Source organism: Cynocephalus volans, chromosome 16, assembly GCF_027409185.1.
Source record: "Cynocephalus volans isolate mCynVol1 chromosome 16, mCynVol1.pri, whole genome shotgun sequence".
Classification (NCBI taxonomy): domain Eukaryota; kingdom Metazoa; phylum Chordata; class Mammalia; order Dermoptera; family Cynocephalidae; genus Cynocephalus; species Cynocephalus volans.
Window position 1 is genome coordinate 24,164,965 of NC_084475.1, and position 24,782 is coordinate 24,189,746.

Genomic DNA, 24,782 nt, shown 5'->3' on the forward strand with positions numbered 1-24,782 from the left:
AAAAAAAATCTATGTAATGCAGTACCTTAGACAATATATTTAACAAAATATACTGAAGTTAGAGTGGCAGTTAATGTCAAAAATCCGGAAGGAAGTCAAACCAAACTATTTATTATACTAAGTGTACATATTTCCTATCCACAGTTATGCTGGGTTCCATTAAGAAGCATTTTTAACAAACATTTTTATGCATAAATGTTGCATGTGAGATGTCTTTCTTTTACATTGTAGGCTGTTTACCAACATCTGTGTCTTCCCACTCAATGGAGTAGCACCTCCCAACCTTCAGTTATGTCAACCAAAAATGTCTTCAGACAATGTCCCCTGGAAGGTAGTGTCACCAGTCATATTTAAATATTGGTATCACTGAAAATGATAAAAATGCTTTTAATACTCCATTTATCGTATCTATTTGAAAACTTACATTTATTACATAGTTTTCTCTTCATTTCAAATTCTGACATAAAAAGTGTTGAAAGTTTTCTTGAAAGCTTTGACACAATATAGAGATTTAGAAAGATATTTAACTTTATTTTCACTGTTCAATAAACTGTCCCAATAAGAAGTGTCATTCTTTCTCCCCATAATTTGGTTTTCCCACAAACTGACTCAGGTATAAATGGTGACAACACAGGATTCTCTTCCCATATGCAAGTACTGGTAAATCCTCTCAGAAAGTCTATAAAATCATTTAGCTGGAGTGCACCTATTGTGTTGTAATGCAAACAGGGCACACATAAAAATGGCTTAACAGGAAATAATTTTTTATATAACGTGTAAAAAGAGGTTTTGGGGTAGTGGCGAGAATATCTCTGGTTTCTTCAATTTTTTCTACTTTAAATTAGGGTGGCTTTCTTTCACCTGTGGCCCCCAACTGCACCCAAGAGTCATCTTTAATCAGTTACAAATAACATGAGAAACCAGGAATTGAATGCAATTTTTTTATTTTGTTGCCTGAACTGGAAGTAATGTTCACCACTTATATTTATATTCCCCTGAACAGAGTTAAATTACATGGTCATCCACCCAATTGTGGAATGCTCAGATTGTAGGCTATGCAAACAAGAGAAAGGAGTGGTTTTATTTTAAAAAAGACACAGTCAGTTTAACCCATATAGAATTACTCCCCTCTTTAAATCCTCTAATGCCTGCTATGATGTGATTCCTTTTTATTTTTATTTATTTATTTTTTGGTGCACGGCTGGTATGGAGATCATTTGTGTTAAGAGCACCAATGTTATAAGCAGAAATGCTCTAACCATAGTCAGCCTTGAGACTTTGGAGAAAAGATGTTTTCACACTCATTACAGTCCTCCTTCCACATCTGAGGGTTACACATCTGTTGATTCAAGAAACTACTTATCAAAAATCCTCAAAAGTAAATAAAAACAATAAATGAAACAATTCTACAACTGAAAAACAAGCAGTATAACAACAATTTACATAGTATTCACATTTTTTCAGTATTATAAGTAATCAACACAAGATGTAATATACACAGCAGGAAGTGAATTGGTAATACACAAACACTACAACATTTATAGAAGGGAGGTGAGCATCAGCAAATTTTTATATCAATAGGGGATCCTCAAGACATTCTTCAATGCCTGAGGACAGCTGTATATTTACAGGTCTTCTTCCAGATACAAGTTCTCTGATGTCTTGCAGTATCACTTCTGGAAAAATCTTTTCCCATATAAATTACATTCACTGAGATTTTCCTTTCTGTGAATTCTTTTTTATCTGTTAGAGGGAATTTCAGTACAAGGCCTGTCATATTGCATTCATAAGGAGTTTTTTCCTGTGTGAGTATCCTGATGTCTTCTCAACTGTGACATTGTAAAAAAAACCTTTTTCCACATTGATTACATTCACATGGCTTCTCAACTGTATGAATTCCCTGATGTATGCTGAGGGTTGACTTTTGGTTAAAAGCTTCTCCACATTCTTTACATTACTGTGGCTTCTTAGCTCTGTGAATTCTCTGATGCCTGCTGAGCTCTGACTCTCGGTTAAAAGCATTTCCACATTCTTTACACTGATATGGTCTCTCACCTGTGTGAAATCTCTGATGCATGCTAAGGTGTGACTTTTGGTTAAAAGCTTTTCCACATTCTTTACATTCATATGGTTTCTCACCTCTGTGAATGCGCTGATGCATTCTGAGGTGTGACTTAAACTTAAAAGCTTTTCCACATTCTTTACATTCATACGGTTTCTCACCTGTGTGAATTCTCTGATGCTTGCTGAGGTATGACTTTCGATTAAAAGCTTTTCCACATTCTTTACATTCATATGGTTTCTCACCTGTGTGAATTCTCTGATGCCTGCTGAGGTGTGAGTTTCGGTTAAAATCTTTTCCACATACTTTACATTCATATGGTCTCTCACCTGTGTGAATTCTCTGATGCATGCTGAGGGTTGACTTTTGGTTAAAAGCTTTTCCACATTCTTTACAACCATATGGTTTCCCACCTCTATGAATTCTCTTATGCTTGCTGAGGTGTAACTTTAACTTAAAATCTTTTCCACATTCTTTACATTTATATGGTTTCTCACCTGGATGAACGCTCTGGTGCATGCTAACCTCTGACTTTCGATTAAAAGCTTTTCCACATTCTTTACATTCATATGGTTTCTCACCTGTGTGAATTCTCTGATGCCTGCCGAGGTGTGACTTTTGGTTAAAAGCTTTTCCACATTCTTTACATTGATATGGTCTCTCGCCTGTGTGAATTCTCTGATGCATGCTGAAGTATGACTTTTGTTTAAAAGCTTTTCCACATTCTTTACATTCAAATGGTTTCGCACCTGTGTGAATTCTCTGATGCTTATTGAGGTGTGATTTTAACTTAAAAGCTTTTCCACATTCTTTACATTCATATGGTTTCTCACCTGTGTGAATGCTCTGATGCATTCTGAGGTGTGACTTAAACTTAAAAGCGTTTCCACATTCTTTACATTCATATGGTTTCTCACCTTTGTGAATTCTCTGATGCCTGCTGAGTTTTGGCTTTTGTTTAAAAGCTTTTCCACATTCTTTACATTCATAAGGTGTTTTCTCTGTGTGAGTACTCTGATTCATCCTGAAGGATGGCTTGTTGTTCATTCTTTTTCTACATCTATTACTTTTGTGGGGCTTATCACCTGGGTGTGTTCTCCAATGCATACTGAAGGCTGATATTTGGTTAAAAGCTTTTGAATTTTCCTTACATTCATATATTGTTTTACTTTTGTGAATTCTCTGATGCCTGTTGAGGGGTGACTTTTGGTTAAAAGCTTTCCCTGTAGATGTTCCCTGATATGAAATAAGGTATGATTGCTTGATAAAAGATTTCTGAAACTCACTGTATTTATCATGTTTCTCTCCTGTTTGTATAATCGGATGTTGAGTAAGTCTAGCCTTTTTATAGAACATTTTCCCACATATGATACATTGAAAAGTTTTCATCCCTACCTGAGCTATCTCTTGGGCAATGACAGATGACTTATTACAGGCTTTCCCATACTCACTATATTTACAAGTGGTCTCACCCATATGAGTTTTCTTATATGCAAACATTATTGGCACTGTATTGGAGAACTGGCCATTTCCACTATATTCAAAAAGTTGCCCAGCTGGAGTCTTAGCATGCTCACTAAGATGCTCATGATGACTGTGTGATTCCTCAGATATATTATGCTCATCAGCTTTCTGTCCAGCACACATGGCACCAGTCTCTGGAAGAACTGCATGCTGACATTTATTAAGCTCCTCATGCCCCATTCCTGAATAGTTTTCATTATTTATAACCAGATTCAAAATATGCATTGAATGTGCATTCACTGATTTTCCTAACACCACTCTTTCCTCAGTTGATTGATTTCCATTCATGATTACACCTCGCCACAAGTATCTACCATGACTTTCTTGGCTCCTCTCAATTAGGTCATTGACTATCTGGACATCTGAAATGACAAAAAAAAAAACCCCATATCCATGAGCCACACATAAGCATATTTTATTGCATGCTCATGTAAAGGTAGAGAAGTTTCTCCCAACCCAAGTAATAAGAGATTTTATAAAAATCAATAGTGGCTTCAGAAGTATATGGGTTTTCTTTATACTGACATAATGTTATATTGTATTCGTATATTTTCTAACACTACATCACATTCTTCTTTACTTCTTCATTCAATTTTTGTTTCTAAATCATGATGAAGTATTTGATAATTTTTACCATTTTCCTAATTGCAGATTTCAAATAATTGCTTATCACCTTCCATTTGTTTTTTCACCCTTTTTTCTTTAACTTTCTTTTATTATTACAGTTTTTACTCTATTTTATTTTTATAACAATAGTGGTTATCTCCTGCAGCTCTTTTTCTCATTCTTCTGCTTTGAATATGGCCAGGTTTTCCTTCATTGGCTACCTTCAGGTGCAGAATGATCCAATTTTTCATCACATAGAGGATAATGACTTAGGTAAAGAATTTTGCATTAATGTTTCTATACTTTTTACTCTTCCTTAGGAAATGGCTGTAGCCATTTGGAAGTTTTTGAAATTATAAAATCTCCTTTTTCCCACCCTAAACAGAGCCTCCCACAAATTACTCATTTAACCTGACTTCCTGTGCTTCAAAAAACCATTACTCTACAGGAAACTTCAGTCCATCCCTACAGGACACCCTGCTGGTCTAAAATATTTGGTTCTGCAACCAAGGCTTTGCCACCATCTTTGAAAAAGGTGCTTTTGACTCCTTATAAAATCAACCTGCATTATCTTCCCAAACTCTGGAACACACACTCACACTTGATAATTCATTGCTCATGAAAGCTTCAGTATTATGCACTGGAGTTTTGGATGGCTACTATGTTCATAAAAAATAAGAGTCTCCTGTACATTTCTAAATTTAATTGTCATTTTAGAATGATTTCTACAAAGAGAAGAGGAAAATACTAACTTCAAATTCCACTTCCAAACAACAATCTCAGTCCCTCAACTTGAAACCCTTGGTTTACTTGACCTTCATACCATGAGTCTTTTGGTTCTTCCATAAAATCAAGAACTCTCCTTTTCCATGCCCTGTGCTAAGTCAGCCTCAGCTGTATAATTTCTGATGTGGTGGTATACAAGTCTCATATCTGGGCCTCTTATTTTCTTATCAACTTCCTATGTGATATCCTGCACTACTTTGGGATTCTGCCAAGAGTCACCACCAAAAACAAGGCTCTTACCCACAGGCAGCCCCTAGACCTTGGAATGCTCAGCCTCCAGAACAGAACTGTAAGACATAGAGTTTGTTTCTTCATAAATTACCCAGTTACAGATATTCTGTTTTAAGTAACACAAAAGGACAGAGTCTGAAAACCAATGTCCATGACAGTGCAGGACATGAGGGGAACTGAGAATATCGAAAAGATGAATAGCAAAAATAAATGTCAAAGAAGAGAAATGTAGGGATTATATTTTAGAAAAATACATTGTTAAAAAACAGCAAAATAAAATATGGAGATATATACGTATGAGTCCATCTGAGAGACTACATAATACATGTGTTTAATGCAAGATGAGCCAGCCTCAGCTCACGGACCTGTGGAATAGTTGCTAGAAACACCTGAACACAGTCAAGATCTGTGGGGTTTTACTCTTCCTGGACTCTACCCAGGATGTGCTTACTAACGTGGGAGGCACTGCTTTGGGTATTCTTTTCTTATCCATGGCTCTGCTCCTTTCTCCAACTTGAGAATCAAGTCAGGTTTACTAATGCAGTACCCTGTTAATGGGAAGTAATATGGGACTTTATAAAACTAAAGCCAGATCCTTGGAAGAATGACAAGAGCTCAGCTCCAGAAATTATACAATAAAGAGGCCAATTTGAAACTTTTGTTAGATAGGGATGACATGTTTTTCATGAAATGTAATTTTACCAAATAGCATAATACCCTATAAACCATTCCTATTTTTATAAAAAAAATAACAAAATGTTTCTTCGGAAAGTTACTGGGAAGTTTCACTCACCCAATGACACCAGGCTGCTGTAGATCTCCAGCATCACATCCCTGTACAAAGTCCTCTGAGCATCATTCAAGTACCTCCACTCCTCCCAGGTGAATTCCACAGCCACATCCTCAAGTGACACCAACTTCTGTAATGGCACATGGGTCACAAAATAGGAATCTCAGAGTTCACACTTCTGTGTGAGGATGAGTGTGTTCTGTGTTAAATAAGGTGCTGCTTTTCTAATCTCCATATAGTGGAGGGAAAAAAATCCCAGCAGGAATATCCTGTCACTTATGACATATTAATTAGTAAAAACATGATTACAAAGCTTACTTTATCGCTATGTACCATTCTTCTTGCTAGTTATAAAACTATGAATAAAATACTGCTTCTCCAAGAAGTTTAAAAGCAGGTTTGAAAATATAAGTATACATCCATACCTGAATGAGTGTGTCAGATTAACAAATTGTGACAGGAGTTCAATAGAGAATGGGGAAAGAAAGACAAAATATATTTCTATGCTGCATTCTGTTTGCACTCCACTGAAATGCCAAAGATGATAAGCTCTTCCATGTGAAGCACATGTTCACATGAGCATGAGGCAAAAGTAAAACTGCAGTCACAAGAGCAAAGGAAGACACCCCACATTAATGGAACTACACATGGCACCATGTCTAAGTGAAAGCCCATGGGCAGTGATAGCAGATACACACACTATTAAAGAAACACATTATTGAATGCTTCTGCATTTAAATATTTTTCTATTACAAAAAGCCAAACATTATATGCAATTTGTTTGTTAACTACTTGTAAACTGAACGCATATACAAAGGCACTCCATAATTTCCTTCAAACATACCAAAGGATTGCTTGTGCCTAAATGACAGTGAACGCTGCCACTTTCTAAACACAGTGTGTAAGTAATGTGGTTTTGTAAGTACAAATCAGTTACATACTACATTTACAATTTAATAGTCATCCACAGGAGAATGGAAAAAGCTTTAGAGAGAATCAGAGCAGAAGAAAACAGCGTAGTTGAATACCGGCTGCATTAGAACACAGAGCTAGGCTGGTTAGCTAATTCACTTGAAAGAGCATGCTTCTGTTAACACTAAGGTCACAGGTTCAGATCCCCATACAGGCCAACCAATAGAAAATAAATAAACAAATAACAGAGCAAGAAGCATACAGAAGAGGAAAGTAATACAGAAACAAAAAGCAGGAAGACACTGTGGTACTAAATTCCTGTGCAGAAAATAAAAGTGCTTTACTCTCTGCCTCTCTACATAATTACAGCACTGTAAAGTGTAGCTTTTAGAATGACAGAAAAATGTAATGGGCAGAAATAAAACATTGAATACATTATACTTGAAATATCTGTGGGAATGTACAAATTGCAATTGGATACATGATTCCAGAGTTCAAGAGAAATTGCAATTGGATACATGATTCCAGAGCTCAAGAGAGATCTAAGCTAAAGATAAAGATTTGGAAATGTATTAGTCCATTTCTGTTGCTTATAACAAAATACCTGGAACTGGGTGATTTGTTAGAAAATGAAATTTACTGCTTGCAGATTCAAAAGTTAGGGAGTCAAACGTCCAGGGAACACAGCTAGTGAAGAACTTGGTGGAGATGATAGTGACCCAGGGGTCTCACATGGCAGAAAATGGTAGGGCAGATTGAGGTCAACCTCTCCTATGTTCTTCTTTTAAAGCCCTCAGAACCACATCCTTGCCCACCATTATTAACCCATTCATTATGTTATGGTCCTATGATCTAATCACATCATTAAGGACCCATCTTTCAACTCCCATGATAGGATTACCCACCATCCTAACACTGTCATACAGGGGGCCAAGTTCAGTCCAATGCAGGGAAATATCAAAATTTCCCTGCTACCTGAAGAAATCAGAATGATTGAGCAAACTTAAGAGCTTCCAAGTAAAAACAAGAAAATAAAACAAGAACAAGGATAGAGTCTGCAGAAGCACTTTATCCTTTAATATAAGATATAGGAAAAGAAATACAATGTGAAGGACAAAAAGAAATTTTCTAAATTTATTCCACAATTAAAGGAAAGCTCAGTATTAAAAAGTCTACAAATATAATTCATATGAATAAATAATTCATTTTATATATATATATATATATATATATATATATATATATATATATATATATATATATATAACTTGCATTTGGTCTGTCTGGAAACACATTTGAAGTTCTATGAGTGAAAATCCTTTAAATAATTATGTGGATGTTAGAGAGATACACAGGGGGCAGGCCAGTATAGGGATCAAACTGTGGTCCTTGATAGTAGTGACACCACACTCTCACCAACTGAACATAGCTGACTGAACACAGCTGAGAAAAAAATGTCTGAGTTTGAGGATAGATCACAGAGAATAAAAACTGAAAAGCATACACACACAAGAAAAACACAAAAGGAACAGAACATAATATCTGAAGAGTGCTGGACAATGTCAAAAGTTGTAATATAGAGTAATGAGAAAACCAGCAGAAGGAGAGAGATGGAGAAAAAAAATAGAAGAAACACTTAAAACAATAACGTCTGAGAACTTCAACAAATTAATCTCAGGCACCAAACCAAAGATCAAGGGATTTAAGATAACACAGAACCAGATAAACGCCAAAAATCTACATCTAGGCACGTAGTTCTCAAACTTCAGAAAACCAAAAATAATAAAAAAAATCTGAAGCAAAAAGAAGGAAAAAAAATCTTAACTAAAAAGAAACAAGATACTAATTATACCCAACATCTCCTGAGAATCCATGTAAAGAGAGAGTACAGTGAAATATACAAACAATTGATGAAAGTACCCTACAACATAGAATTCTGCACACTATGAAATCAACCTGTAAAAAAGAAGAAAAAATAAAGACTTTCTCAGGGAAACAAAAATTGAGAGAATTTGCTGCCAGGACACCTGTAGTGGAAGCAGTGTGAAACAAAAGAAAAAATTTACAGAGAAGAAAAAAAGGTATAGGTTAGAATCTGGATATACATAAAGAGAACTAAAGAAATAAGTGAAGGTTCAATAAAAAGCTTTTCTTTAATTAGGCTTTTTTCATTGCAACATAGTTGACTGTACATATCTTTGAGGTAAAAAATTGGATATCAATATATGTGCAATATGTGATGTTCAAATCAGAATAAGTATGTTCTTCTATATACAGTGTAATAAATTTTTGTGACCCTTTACAAATACCTCCCTTCCACCATCCGCCTGTGCATTTCCTCTCTCTATTAATCTCAGTTGTTTTCTACTCTTGAACTTCAATGCAATATTGTGATTGTTGTACATTTCTTTTAATTTTTAAGTTATTTATTTTCTTACCTGTCACATATAAGTGAGAACATCCAAAATTTTTCTTTCTTCACCTGGCTTATTTTACTTAACTATTTCCAAGTTCATCCATGTTGCTGTGAACGGCAATATTTCATGCTTTTTAAAAGCAGGGAGTATTCCATTGTAGAAATATAGCACATTTTCCTTATCCAGTCCTCTGATAATGGACATTTAGGTTGATTCCAACTCTTGCCTACTGTAAATAGAGCTGCAATAAACATGGGAGTATAGGTGTCCCTTCTACATGATTATTTCCAATCCTTTGAATGTATATTTAGTAATGGGATTGCTAAGTCATATGGCAGTTCTATTTGTAGTTGATGGAGGAACCCCACATGGTTTTCGATAATGGCTGCACCAGTGTACAGTCCCACCAATGGTATAGGAGGCTTCCTCCTTCTCTGCACTCACCAGCATTTGTTATTCTCTGCCCTTTTGATAGCAGCCAGTCTAACTGGAATGATAAGATATTTCAATGTGGCTTTGATTTACACTTCCTGGATGCTGAGTGATGTTGAGCATTTTCTCCTGTATCTGTTGGCCATTTATATATCTTAATTTTGGAAATGCCTATTCAGCTCCTTTGCCCATTTTTAAAATCAGACTACTTGTTATTCTACAATTAAGTTACTTGTATATTCTGCATATTAATCCTTCATCAGATGCATAGTTTGCAAATAATTTCTCCCACTCTGTAGGTTGTTCTTTTCCTCTGTTGTTTCTTCTGCTGTGCAGCAGCTTTTCAATTTGATATAATCCCATTTGGTTTTTCTTTTGTTGCCTACATTGTGGGGGTCATATTCATAAAGTCTTTGCCCACTCCTACTTCCAGAAGCGTTTCCCCTATAATATCTTTTAGGAATTTTATAGTTTCAGGTCTTATATTTAAGTTTTTTAATCCATTCCTTCCAATCCAATAGCACGGAATATCTTTCCACTTTTTGTTGTCTTCTTTCATTTCTTTCAACAATGATTTGTAGATTCCAGTGTTGAGATCTTTCACATCCTTCGCTGACTGTATTCCAAGATATTTTATTTTGGCCGTGACTATCATAAATGGAATATAGCTTTCTTGACTTTTCTGGCTAGTTCAAAAACACTAGTGATTTTTGCATGTATCCTGCTGCTTTACTGAAATTGTTTACTCAATCTAAGAGCTTCTTTGGAGACTTTTTAGGAATCTCTTAGAGCTTCTCGGTATATAGGATCATTATGTATGCCAACAGGGATAACTTGACTTTCTCTTTTCTGTTTGGGATGCCCTTGCTTTCTTTCTCTTCCCTGATTCCTCTGGCTAATACTTCCTATACTATGTTGAATAACAGCTGAGGGCAGATACCCTTGTCTTGTTCCAATTCTTAAGGAAAAGCTTTCAACTTCTCCCCATTCAGAGTGACAATGATATTAGGTTTATCATATATAGGTATATCATATATATTTTACTGTGTTGAGATACTTTATTCTATACCTAATTTGCTCACACTCTTTACCATGAAGTGATGTTGAATTCTGTCAAATGCTTCTTCAAAGTCTGTTGAGATAATCACATGGTTTTTCTCTGATTTGTTGATGTAGTGTACCACAATTATTGACATCTGTATGTTGCAGGATTCTTGTTTCCCTGGGATGAATCCTACTTCAGTGTGATGAATAATTTTTTGGATGTGTTGCTGTATTCTATTTCCTAATATTTTATTGAGGATTTTCCCATCTATATTCATCAAATATCTTGGCCAATAGCTTTCTTTTTTGGTGGTGTCTTTATCTGCTTTTGGGATCAGGGGGTTGTTTGCCTCATAGGATGAGTTTGGGAGAATGATCTCTGTATTAATATTTTGGAATAATTTCAAGAGAATTGGTATTAATTCCTCTTTAAGTTTTGGTAGAATTCAGCAGCAAAACCTTCTGGTTTTGGCATTTTTTTGTTGGGAGATTTCTGATTACTGCTTCAATCTCATTGCTTGGTATTGGTCTGTTCAAGTTTCCTATGTTTTCCTGATTCAGTCTTCATTATTTTTATGTGTCCAGAAATTTCTCTATTTCCTCCAGGTTTTGATACTTATTGGTGTATAGTTGTTTATAATAGTGTCCAATGATTCTTTGTGTTTTGGTGGCATAGGTTTTGATCCTTTTTCACTTCTGATTACTGTTATTTGTGTCTTCTCTCTTCTTTCTTTAGTTTGCCTACCTAAAGTTGTGTCTATTTTGATTAACTTCTCAAAAAAAAAAAAACCTTTTCTTTCATTGATTATTTGTATCATTTTGGGAGGCTCTATTTCATTTAGTATTAATCTGATCTTAATGATTTTTTGCCATCTACAAGTTTTGGGATTGGATTGCTTTTAGATTTTTTGTTCCTTGAGGTGTAGTGTTCAATTGTTTACTCACAGCCCTTCTATTCTTTCAATATAAGTATTTATCACAATCAATTTCCCTCAGTACTGCTTTTGCAGTATCCCACATGTTTTGATATGATTTGTCTTTGTTTCCATTAGTTTCAAGAGATTTTTTGATTTCCTCTTAATTTCTTCTTAGACCCAGAGGTCATACAGGAGAATGTTAATTTTCATGTATTTGTAAACTTACCAGAGTTTTGTGTTATTGATTTCTTGTTTTAATCTATTGTCGTCAGAAAATATAAAGGAAATCATTTCAATATTATAAAAATTTGTTGAGACTTGATTTGTGACCTAGCATGTGGTCTATCCTAGTGCATGTTCCTTTTGCTGATGAGAAAAATATATATCCTGTGGTTGCTGGATAAAATGTTCCAGAGATAACTGCCAAGTCCAATTGGCCTAAAGTGCAGTTTAAATCATGTGTTTCTGTTGATTTTTCACCTAGATGATCTATCCAGTGAGAGAGGGGAATTCAGGTCCCCAGTTATTGTATTAGAGTCTATCTATTTCTTTAGTTCTAATAGCATGTGCCTTAGTTATCTGAGTACTCCAATGTTGGGTGAATATATATTTATGATTATTATGTCTTCTTACTGGATAGATCCTTTTATCATTAATCCAATTAGTCATTCTGTGTCTTTTAAGTGAGGTATTTAATCCATTTACACTGAGTCACTATTTAGATATGTAACTTGCACCTGTCATTTTGATTTTTGTTTGGATGTTTTAAATACCTTTTGTTCCTTTATTCCCATTTTATAGTTTACTTTCTGTTTTTTTTTTTTTTTTTTTGAGGGGGTTAGATAGGCTTTTTTCTCTTTAACATTAGCTGTTTTGTTCTATTCCTGGGTTTTGTTTTCTTTTGTATTCATGGTGATGATTATTGTTTCGATATGAGATGCAGTACTCCCTCGAGAATATCTTGTAGAGCTGGTCATGTGGTGGTGAACTCCCATCATATTTGTTTTTGTGGGAAATATATTCTTTCTCCTCATTTCTAGGGGATAGACTTGCTGTGTATAGTAGTCTTTGCTGGCAATTTTTGTCTTTTAGCATTTTGAATATATCATCCTATCCTCTTCTTGCTTTTAAGATTTCTGATGAAAAAATTGTTCTTTTTTTTTTTTTTTTTTAAAGTAATTTTTTTTTTTTTTTTTTGTCGTTTTTTCGTGACCGGCACTCAGCCAGTGAGTGCACCGGTCATTCCTATATGGGATCCGAACCCGCGGCGGGAGCATCGCTGCGCTCCCAGCGCTGCACTCTACCGAGTGCGCCACGGGCTCGGCCCTGAAAAAATTGTTCTTACTCTGACAATGGCTCCCTAATAGGTGAGTTAATGTTTTTGCCTTATTGCTTTTAGAGTACTCTTTGTCTTTGAGCTTTCCCAATTTGATTATAATGTATCTTGGAGAGTATCTTTTTGAATTGAATTGATTCTGGGATCTTTGAGCCTCCTGAACCTGAAAATTCATTCTCTCCCTATACCTGGAAAGTTTTCAGCTTTTATTTAATTGAATATATTACCAATCCCTTTTTCTTTTTCCTCCTCTTCTGGAACACCCATCATTCAGACAAAGTGTGGCTTCAGGTTGTCTGTTGGTTCTCTTTCACTTTCTGGGTTTTTTTTAATTATTATTTTTTCTTTCTTTTTGGGGGGGTCCACTTGTGTTATTTTGAAAAGACTGTCTTCAAGACCACAAATTTGTTCTTCTGCTCATTCAAGCATGCTGCTAAAGCTCTCAGTTATGTTACAAATTTCATTTAATGACACTTCCAGTTCCATGAGCTCTGCTACATTCTTTTTTTAGAGCAAGAGTCTCTTTGCACATTTCCTTCTTGAGATCTTGGATACTTTTTCTCATTTTGTTGTGCCCTCTGAGTCATCTTTGATCTAATTGACTTTCCTTGAGGTTGTTGCTTCAAATTCTTTTTCAGTCATTTCAAGGACTTCTTGCTGTATATGGTGTGCTAGGTGAAAATTATGATGTCCATTTGGTAGTGTCACAAGTTGTTTTTTTCAAATTTCTAGTATCTCTCAATTGGTCTCTAGTCAGCTGGTAGAGCAATTGTTTTTTCCCAATACTCAAGTGTGGGCTTTGAGGGGAGGGAATTCCTTTTGTGGATGTGTTTTATACTGACTGTTGAATGGGGTATTTTAGTACTGTTTTCAGGTAGATGCTGTAGTGTAGTCTCCATGTAGGCACTTGGGCAAAATTCTGTGTTGGAATTGTATATGGGTAAAAAAAAATAAAAATAAAAGAATAAAAAATTTCAAGAAAAATTTTTAAAAATATTTTTAAGTAAATAAAAGAGTAAATGCAACTTATGTAAATTTTTGGAATGGAGAAATAATAATACTTTCAAAAAATTGACAGCATTGAATGCATGTATTTTTTTAAAAGAAACACCTAAAATCAATAAGCTCAGTTTATATCTATGGAAAGTACAAAAAAGAGCAAATTAAATTAAAAGGAAACAGAAAAATAAAAATTGGAGCAAAAATGTAATTAAGAAAGGAAATGAAGAGAAAATTGTCAACAAAAAATTGATTCCTCAAAAAGATCAATAAAATTGATAAGCCTACATTTAAACTAACTAAAAAGATAATGACACAGATCAGAAGTTACTAATATCTGAAATGAAAAAGAGGGCTGACCTCGTTGCTCACTTGGGAGAGTGAGGTGCTGGGAGCGCAGCAGTGCTCCTGCAGCAGGTTCAGATCCTACATAGGGCTGGCCGGTGCGCTCACAGTCTGAGCGTGGTGCGGATGACACCAAGCCAAGGGTTGCGATCCCCTTACCGGCCACACACACACACACACACACACACACACACACACACACACACACACACACACACACACACAGAAATGAAAAAGAGAACATCACTACAGAGATTGTAGACATTAAAAAAATAAATGCTATGAACAATGCTGGGAATAAATTTAATAACCTAGATGAAACGGACCAGTTCCTTGAAAGACAAAATTTTCCAAAACTCACACACAATAAAATACAGTATTAGAATAGGAGTATATCTATTATGAAACTTGAGTTAACAAAATAATAGTCTTCAAAACAGAAAGCATCTGGGCCCAATGTGTTTACTGGGTAATTCATCCAAACATTTCAAAGGAAGAAATTATACCAACTCTCTACCATCTATTTCAGATAACAGAAGATAAGTTACCTCACAACTCATTCTACAAGGACAGCATTAACTCAATACCAAAATCAAACAGATATTACAATAGAAAGCTACAAACCATTACCTCATGTGAACATACAAATATCTTTAAGAAAATATTCAAAAACCTAATCAATCAATGTTTAAATTGAATTATACACCACAACCAAGTGGTATTTATCCCAAGCATGCAAAGCTTGTTCAATACTTGAACACCAATTAGTTTAATCACACACCAAAACACTAAAAACAAAGAAATTAGATGATGGTCATATCAACAGATTCAGAAAAAGCCTATGACAAAATACAGCACCCATTCATCATAAAAACTCTCCTCCACAACTAGATAAAGTTATATCTACAAGAAATTGTAGTTAACATTATTATTCCTGGTGATATACTCAAAGCTCTTCCAGAAAATCAGGAACAGGACCAGAATGGGCCTTCTCACACAACATCTCACTAAAAGTACTTCATACTGCAATAACAGAAGAAAATGAAAAAAAGGTTAAAGACTGGGGAAAATAAGTCAATAAAATCATTTTGGTTGCATATGATATAAGTATCTGTGTAAAAAATTGTAGTAAATAAATGGAAAAACTCCTGGAGTTAAAAGTGATTGTAGCAAGATTGCAGGACACAAGGTTAATAAACAAAATTTTATTATGGTTCAACACACCAGTAATGACCAAGTAGGATCTTTAATTAAAAATGGAATACTATTTGTCAGAACCTCAAAATATAAAATACTGGTAAGTCACCTATGTCATAAGAAATTAACATCAAGAATACATAATGGAAAAAACCTTCCACAGCTATAAAACAACACATATAGCCTGTTTAAGAGACAAGCAAAGGACGGGGCTAGGTGGTTAACTCAGTTGGTTAGAGAGCAGAATTGTATCACCAAGTTCAAGGGTTCACTTCCCCATACCAGGCATTCACCCCAACCCCACCCCCAACAAAAAATAGCAAAGAAACTAAACAGACATTTCTCCAAAGATGATATACCAGTGTCTAACAAACACATGATAAGACGCTTAACATCATTAAACATTAGCAAATGCAAATCCACCATGATATTGCTTCACCTTCAATAGAGCATAACATGTTTTGGTGAAATTGAACTTTAGTATGCTGTGGGTGGTGATGTAAAATGGTGCAGCCCCTGTACCATTTAAGAAAAAACACAGTCATCTCAAAAAATTAAACAATGGTATTACCATGTGACTTGGAAGTCCAAGTTCAATGTATATATCCAAAATAATTTATAGCTGAATCTCCAAAACATATTTCCACAACAGTGGAATTCACAGCACCGTTAGTCACACAGTGAAGAGGTGCAAGCAACCCAAATGTCCATCCATGAATAAATGGGTAAATAAATTGTGGCATGTATACAGAAATGAATATTATTCAGTCATAAAAAGAAATCAAATCTTGACATATGCTATAACAAGGAATGGTGAGGACATTATGCAAAGCAAAATAAGCCACTCAGGAAATCACAAGAATTGTATGGTCCCACTGATATGAGATAAATTTACTTTCTTTTTTTTTTTGCTTTTTTTTCCTCTCTCTCTCTCTTTTTTTTTTGTCTTTTTCGTGACCGGCACTCAGCCAGTGAGTGCACCGGCCATTCCCATACAGGATCCGACCCCGTGGAGGGAGCGTCGCTGTGCTCCCAGCGCCGCACTCTCCTAAGTGCGCCATGGGCTCGGCCCATATATGAGATAAATTTTGAGAAACCAAACTAGAATGTCAGATTCCAGAGGCTACAAAGAGGGAAAAATTCAGGGTTGTTATTTAATGGACATAGAACTTCAGTATTCCAAGATTAAAAAGTTCTGAACATCTCCTGCACATTAATGTCTATATACATAACACTACTTAAAGGTAAAAAGTGGTTCAAATGCTAAATTTTTTGCTATGTGTATCTTTCTTTACCAAACTATAATTTAAATAAATATTTTAAAAACTAATAGATGGAACAAACTAAAATATTTTAAAATATTTGATTAACTGAAAATTAATTTAGGAAAAGAGGAAAAGCAAAAGATTGAAAGGCAGATGAGATGACAAAAACAACAACAAAATAAAAAAATGGCAGACATATCTATCCCTTTTAATAATAAGATTAAATGGAATTAGTTTAAATATTCTACTGAAGGCAAAAACTACCAGACTTTATAGGAAAGTAAGGCCCAATGATATGCTATCCAGAGACAAACACTTCAAATACAAAGACACAAACAGACTGAAAGGTAAAAAATTAAAATACTACACAAACACAAACTATGAAAAGCTTAAGTGGAAATATTAACACCAGCCAAAAGAATCTTCAGCACAAAATATATTACAAGAAATAAAGGGAGCACTGACGGATGTGGGCTAAACTATTGCCTGATAGCATGGAAAATGGAAAGGATATCTCAACCTCTCAGGGGTCTGCCAAAGGAGAATTCTGTGAACAATGGGAAAAGTGCTACCTGGTCTCCTCTGTCACTGCGAAATTATGATAAGAGAGATAAAGTAAAGATGGCTGGCTGGCCAGATCACTAACATGGTTAGAGCACAGTTTTGATAACACTATGGTCAAGGATTTGGATCCCCACATAGGCCATCCATCAATAAATAAACAAGTAACAATAAAACAAAGAAAGATGTTCAATTTTCAAACAAAGTTTAAAGAAAATGTAAAGGAGCCAGAACTTGCTGAGTTTGAAATAACACTACTTTTCAATCCAACATTTTTCCAAGAAAACATTTCCAAAGACAAAAACTACTTTGTGCCAAGAATCACGGTATTTTGTAAAAAAACACACAAAAATATTTCCAGGATTCTTTTTTTTTTTTTTTAAATAAAGATGACTGGTTAGGGGAACTTAATCCTTTACTTGGTGTTGTCAGCACCATGCTCACCCAGTGAGCAAACCGGCCATCCCTATATGGGATCCGAACCCGTAGCCTTGGTGTTATCAGCACTGCACTCTCCCGAGTGAGCCACAGGCCGGCCCTATTTCCAGTATTCTAAGTACCACAGGATGTGATACTTAGACAGTGCCTGATAAACAATAAAACTTCTTAAGAAATAGCTGCCTGAGACAGAAGTGGAGGCCAGAGAAAAAAGGGCCTAATACAGAGGTAGCATTTGTATAATGCATTATAGTACAATGGAAGCCTGTGCTTTTTAAAGATGTACAGCAGGGTAATTTCTCGTATCAAAAGGGCAGAATTAGAAAAAAAATTTTTAGGGTGGGCCCCATGGCTCTCTTGGGAGAGTGCGATGCTCTTAGCGCTGAGGCCACGAGTTTGGATCCTATATGGGGATGGCCGGTGCACTCACTGGCTGAGCGTGGTGCAGACCACACCATGCCGAGGTTTGCGATCCCCTTACCCATCAAACAAAATAAATAAATAAATAAATAAAGGTTTTAAAGGGTCATTGGATTTTCAAGATTATAACCTAAAAATAGGCAAAGAAATTTATCAACTGCAAACTCAGGCATTTAAGAAAAACGGATGTTGACAGTAGTGAGAGCCCAGAGGGCACAGTGCAGAAGCAGGAGGCACTGTTTCCAGAGACAAATACAGGGCCCTAATCAAAGAAATAAACCAGGTGTTCAAAGGGGATAACTAACTGCTCAGACCAGTGCCTGCATGGTACTGCCCCTTACAACCCACACTGTCTGAAGGGAAGTGCCCACATGTTTATGCCATTCTCCTCACTGTGAGCTTACCAAATGTTGAGGAGATGGAGGTAATAGGCCACTGGACCTGACTTAGCTGGATTTTCAGTCAATTGTATGACAGTAGATTTCTATGGCTCTTGAGAGGAGCAGAGTATATACTGCATGTGGTAGAAATTTATGGCCAGAGAGCCAACTGTGGTCTATTAAGGATTGCTGCAATGTCTTACTGTTTCTCTTATTGAGAGGTGGAATCTAACTGCCTTCCTGTTCAATCAGGGTTGCTCTCAGTGATGTGCTTGACGAAAAAAATGTGGTGGAAGACATGCTTTGGTGTCTGAGTAGAGATAACCATAAGCCTCACAGTCTCTGCCTGGGCCTCTTGGACACCTGTCCAGGGAGAAGCAGAAAATCCTGACCTCCCTGAGACTGCCAGACTCTGAGGAAGCCCACCTGGCCACAAAGAGAGGGATGGATGTCTGCCCAATGCCCCCAGCCACTAGTGTTCTTCCACATGAGACCAGACACGTCTGCAGCTGTCAACCCACACTGCCCTTTTACAGTCTACTTACCCACAACATTCCAACATGGAGTAAGGAAGAAATTCTTATTCTAAGCAACCAAGTTTTGTGTCACTTTGTTACACAGCTGATCATTGACACCAAACAAGTCATTAGAGACCACAGACAGTACTCTGAATGCAACAGGAAGCATGTAGGTTCACATTGAACATTAGGTCCAAAATAAATAAAGCCACCATTTCACATCTTATGTTACATCACAAACCCTAATTGAGAATGTAAAATTTCAGTTAACTAGATTGTCACTTTTCTTTCTTAACCAACTGTTAGCTACAGTTCTGGTTCATAAACATACTGATGATTAAAGAACACACCCATCTTTCTCATTCATTTCTAAGTGATTATCTGAAATACGACAAGACTACACTAAAATATGTAAGAAAGTTTAAAAACATGACAAGTCTTCTTGAACTAGAAACACAAAACTGTACGGTAAGAAAAACTACACATAGAATCACTGACATAAATTTATAGAAGCAAAATGTACAAATTATGAAAATCTACAATTTCTGTTTTTATTCTTTGCATGCCTTTTTACTGGCTCTTCATCCATGTCCCACTAACTCCTGAAGGCTTTCTCCCTTCAGACTCTTAAGGCTGTGACCACAGGTGCTGGTTAAAAGCACAGGTCACTGGGGATTGAACCTCATCACCCAGGAAACATACCCTTCAGCTTTTTTACAAGAATATTTCCATGGGAACAAAGTTATAGTCTTTATAAGTACAACCACCTCCTCCACATGTTGCTGAATAAACAGTCTGTAAGGTTTCATGTAATTTAAGCCTTTCTCACCCACATAATTTTGTTAAAATATACTGAGGCGGTGTATACAGAAATCAGAATAAAATGAAAAGAACAAGCAAACAAAAGTAGCAAAAATTGACACCACAAAGAATTAGACACAGACACAGGGAAGAGTCCAGGAAACATCCCATTTCACTGGTTTGGGTCACTGCCTGGGTGGTAGTGATACCACATGTAAGAGAATAGAAGTAGATGTCATTTTCATTTTGGATTCATTGACCTTAAGGTAACTTTTGAATAGCTAGAAAAAGCAGCCAACAGTGAGTTCAACTTATGATCCAAGGAAAAGGGAGGAAGTAGAAAAGAGAAGAAGCTAAATAGAAAAAAGCATGCAAACTAAAGAGGACTGATTAAGTCAAGAAGAAGAGCACAGTGAGAAGAATAGTGCCCAGAATGAAGCATTTTGATGAGCTATGTTGAGAAGAAGAATTCTGAAGAGAAGAAAGAAAACCATCAGTAAGGGCATGAGAGAAACTAACTAACATAGAAGTATTTCCAGGGGAAGATCATGTACAGCAGTTTCAAATGTGGCAGAAATTTCAAGTTAGAAAAAGACTACAGAAAAGGCACTGGATTTCACTAAGTGATAATTCCATGGTTTATCCATGAATCAACTACAGTCTTCCAAACAAAGAGGACATGTGAGTGAAGCCATCTTCAATCAACAGCCTCAATCATGGCACCGGACATGTGGATCCATAGAACTTCAAGAAAATAAAGTGGCCTGATATTTTAAACCATTGCGTTTTGATTTGCAAATGCTAAATCATACATGTAAGCCCCCAGAACTCAGTATATTTTAACAAAATTATGTGGCTGAGAAAGGCTTAAATTACATGAAACCTTACAGACTGTTTATTCAGCAACATGTGCCTTAGCACTTGCCACCCATTTCCACTGTGGAAAGCTATGTGTTTATTTCCAGGTTGGCAGTCAAAAACTTTCTAATAGAGAGGGTATCAAAATTTAGTGCCAATAAATCCTCATACCCCTTGAGAATTTGGCATATTCTTTTCTCAGGTTCCATTCCAATCATGTAAAAAGAAAGTGTCTGCCTTTTTGACATGACATTAGAAAGACCAGAGACAAATCTGTACTCAACTTAGATGACTCTGAAGTCTTACATGTTGCTATATCCACACGCTAACTTTACCTCATGTCAGTATATTTGCTTCAAGCTGAGGTTTACTCATTTCTACTTTTCCATTTTAATTCATGCTCCCCATGCCCCATAATACCCAGGTAATACAGTGAAAAAAATGAGGAATAAATAAAGAAATAACTCACTGTAGATTTATCCATCTTTTCTTGCTCTTGGAAATGCACAGTGCACTCTGGCAGCTTAGCTGGGAGAGGAGGGAATGGAGTGGATTAATGAGGGAACTGTTGTGGCTTGACCTGGGATTCTCCTCCCCAAAACTCTCCACACAGTAGCTGAAAAACACAAACAAACAAAAAGCCTTCCTGTGAAACAACAAGCCTTTATCATCAGTAAGGTGCAGCAAAGACCCATTAAAGGTGCACTAGAAAGTACATCAATGGTACACATTAGACACACAATTTGTTTTTGGTTAATGAAAACATACATTACCTACTAATTTAGCAAGAATCAACCTAACCTAAACATACAACTTAATCATTTAAACTAAAGAAAAACACACTGTGTCATTACTAAAACTAATGCTATAGAAATATAGTTCGGCTATATTGACTATTTTCGTATTAATATAATGACTTCACACAGAATTCCAGACAAGTGTTTCCACTGCAACCCATCTTATTCATATTTACCTAAATATCTGCGTAGTACACATCTGGCAACCCAACATCTTTTGCCCATGACCAGGAGAGCTAGGCTGGCCTCACAGGGCAGGAGGGATGAGAGACTGGACCTCAAGGAGAGACACTGAGACACCCCACAACACAATGGAAACAGAGTGACAGTCTGCACACACCTCACAATCCCAGATTCACCTCTGGGACCTGGAGCATCACACTAATGTCCACATGCTCACGTTACAGATTAAGTGCATGTCCCATAGGTCAGTACTAGGTTCCTGATGGCGGAGCTGGAACGTGACCTCCCCCGAGGCTCGTTGTCTTCACACACCCCCACCCACGTTCCCATCGCCACCTGGGACTTGAGCCCCCGTCCTGGGACATCTGGAACCGGCTTCTGCACACCCGGCAGCGCCCGCCCTCCTTCCAGCAGAGCCATCCTCTGACGGAACCGTCTGGAAAGCGCAGCCCGGGCACCCTTTCCCCGGCCCGGCCCAGGTCCGCGCTCTCGCCGCACGTCAGGCCCCGCCCGCCCGAGGCACGCGGCGCTTCTGCCCCCAAGTGCTGGGACACCGTCCCGCTCCCCAGGGCCCCCAAGGCCCATGGCGCTTCTGCCCCCAAGTGCCCGGACACCGTTCCGCTCCCCAGGGCCCTAGAGGTCCGCGGGCTCCACTTTCACCCTTACACCCACCTTCAGGGACGCACAGTACAACCCCAGGATCTGAGGAGCAGCGTGAAGACAGCGGCAGCGCCGGGAATCTCCACACAAAAGAGGGCGGAGTGGGCGGAGGTGCACATGCGCAGTAGAAACCCAGAAATCCCAGTCCCATAGTAGTCCAGTGAGGGCGACGTCATTGCAAAGCAAAACTACATTTCCCAGAAAGCGAGGAGAGCGAGGATGCACATGCGCAGAAGAAACACACAGGACCTTTTCCCATAGTCCTGCACTTGTGTTGTTAATGGTCAGTGAGACTACATTTCCCAGAATACACTGGGGACCCTCATTTAGAGCCAAATGAGTACTGTTGCCAGGAAATCAAGCCTGGCTGGATCAAGACTAGTCTCTAACCAGGCAATAGACTAGTCTCTATTCCACAAATGTGGGATTTTTTTTTAAGGTGACTGGTAAGGGGACCTTAACCCTTGACTTGGCTTTGTCAGCACCACGCTCAGCCAGTGAGCAAACCGGCCATCCCTATATAGGATTCGAACCCGCAGCCTTCGTGTTATCAGCACTGCACTCTCCCTAGTGACCCACCGGCCAGCCCTCAAATGTGGGATTTTGATTTTTTAGTACATGTTAGTTTGACAACCTGAGACATTGTGTCAGCAATGGGGAAATTCAAATGGGGGCCTGGTTTAGCTGTTATAGAACCCATGTCTATTTTTAAACATGCATTTTAAAGTATGAAAAAATCATATCTCTCTTTTATTTTAAATGTGTTAACAAAAATTGACATGGTAATTTTCTTTCAAAACATTGAAAGAGGTTTTTTCTCATCCAGTAAACTAATTTGTGAGTCTCACTGCATTGTATTATGCAGTTAGAAAAACTGCTCTAGTGCATAGTGAAATAAAATAGGAAGGTCACAGGGTAGGTGCATTTCTTAATCCGTGTGCCAATTTACAGTTGCCATGTCTGCTAATTAATTGCCCAGAAATTCCCATGTTCCATGAACCCATCTGTATATTTATTAAATCAAATTTTTGTACTGGGGGGTCGACATGAACTTTGTCTTTTCTTCTTTGGTTTATGCACCAAACAAGGCAACAGGTTCTCTACATGGGTTTATCAAAGTTTCTGGTACATTGAAGTTCCTCTTAAAACAGGGAAACAGGACTGGCTCAGTAGCTCACTTGGGAGAATGTGGTGCTGATAACAGAAATGTCAAGAGTTCAGATCCAATTATTGGCCAGCCACCAAACAAACAAACAAAACCCACAAAAAAAGCAAAAATGCCTATCCTGAGTCATCAGAGTTGATATGGGCTTGCATGTTAGAATGTCGGGCAGAGTAAAAGAAGGACGAACATTGGGGGTGTGTGGATGGGATGAGAGGCTGTGGTCATGCTTAAAACCTATACCTGGTTTTCTCTTTTCCTAATGTATTTCCTGCTTTGCTCAAATTCCTGTGTTTTCTTGGATTCTTCAACTTCCCCTCAGTGATTCTAATCGCAGATCCAGTGAACTAAGCCTTGATCTTCCCACAGCCTTCTTGTGTCAGTCTTTAGAATCTATAGACCCCCACCTTGAACTCCTAAATCCCATGCCTCTCTCTTAAACAATTTTTGGTATGGGATGTGGGGATCCTTTAAACACAGGAAGATTGGCAGGGATTGGGTGGTGGGAGTAGCTGCCTGATCTTTCACACTCTGGATACAGTTTGTCATTCCCTCTCTTTGTATGTCTGCCTCCTGTCCATAAAAATGGAGACAGTAATACACATTTGGATGTACAGCCCTCACCCTGAGCCCACCTCTATTAACATAAAGTTCAATAATGCAATCCCTTTCCTTCTTCTGTGAAAGTAAAGTTCTCTCCTCCAACGAGAAGTGGCTCAGGGATGATGCCTAAGTGCTTCCACACTAGCCATGTGTTGTAGCTTTCCCTGTTCACTTCTATTATTAAAGTTATTTCTAAGGATTTTATTTTGATTCTATTGTAACTAGAATCATTTCTTCAATTTTACATTTCTATTATTTCTTTTTGTGTACATGAATTGTGGTTTTTGTATATTGATCTTGTCCTTTTTTACTTTTCAAAACTGTAACTGTTTTTCATTAATTCCTTATGGTTTCCTACATAAGAACATGTCACTGAAAATACAGAAAATCGTACTTTCTTTGCAATCTAGATTCCTTTTATTTACTTGTTGCAGTTTTTCTGTCTAGCACAATGATGAAAAGATGTGGTGAGAGTGCATTGTTTATCTTGCTCCTAATCGTAGAAAAAAAGCATGTGAACTTTCACCACTAACAATAG

General features: G+C 37.1%; 1 protein-coding gene across 1 annotated transcript; it reads right to left on the reverse strand.

Annotated features, from left to right (window-relative positions):
- Positions 1 to 547: 547 nt before the first annotated feature.
- LOC134364685 (zinc finger protein 883-like) lies at positions 548 to 22,581 on the reverse strand. Its single transcript, XM_063080738.1, has 4 exons — positions 22,492 to 22,581; positions 21,309 to 21,455; positions 6,003 to 6,129; positions 548 to 3,948 (listed from the first exon to the last, which is right to left on the reverse strand). Exons 2-4 carry the CDS (start codon positions 21,321 to 21,323, stop codon positions 1,955 to 1,957), a joined length of 2,136 nt encoding a protein of 711 aa, XP_062936808.1. The 5' UTR covers positions 21,324 to 21,455; positions 22,492 to 22,581; the 3' UTR covers positions 548 to 1,954.
- Positions 22,582 to 24,782: the final 2,201 nt, after the last annotated feature.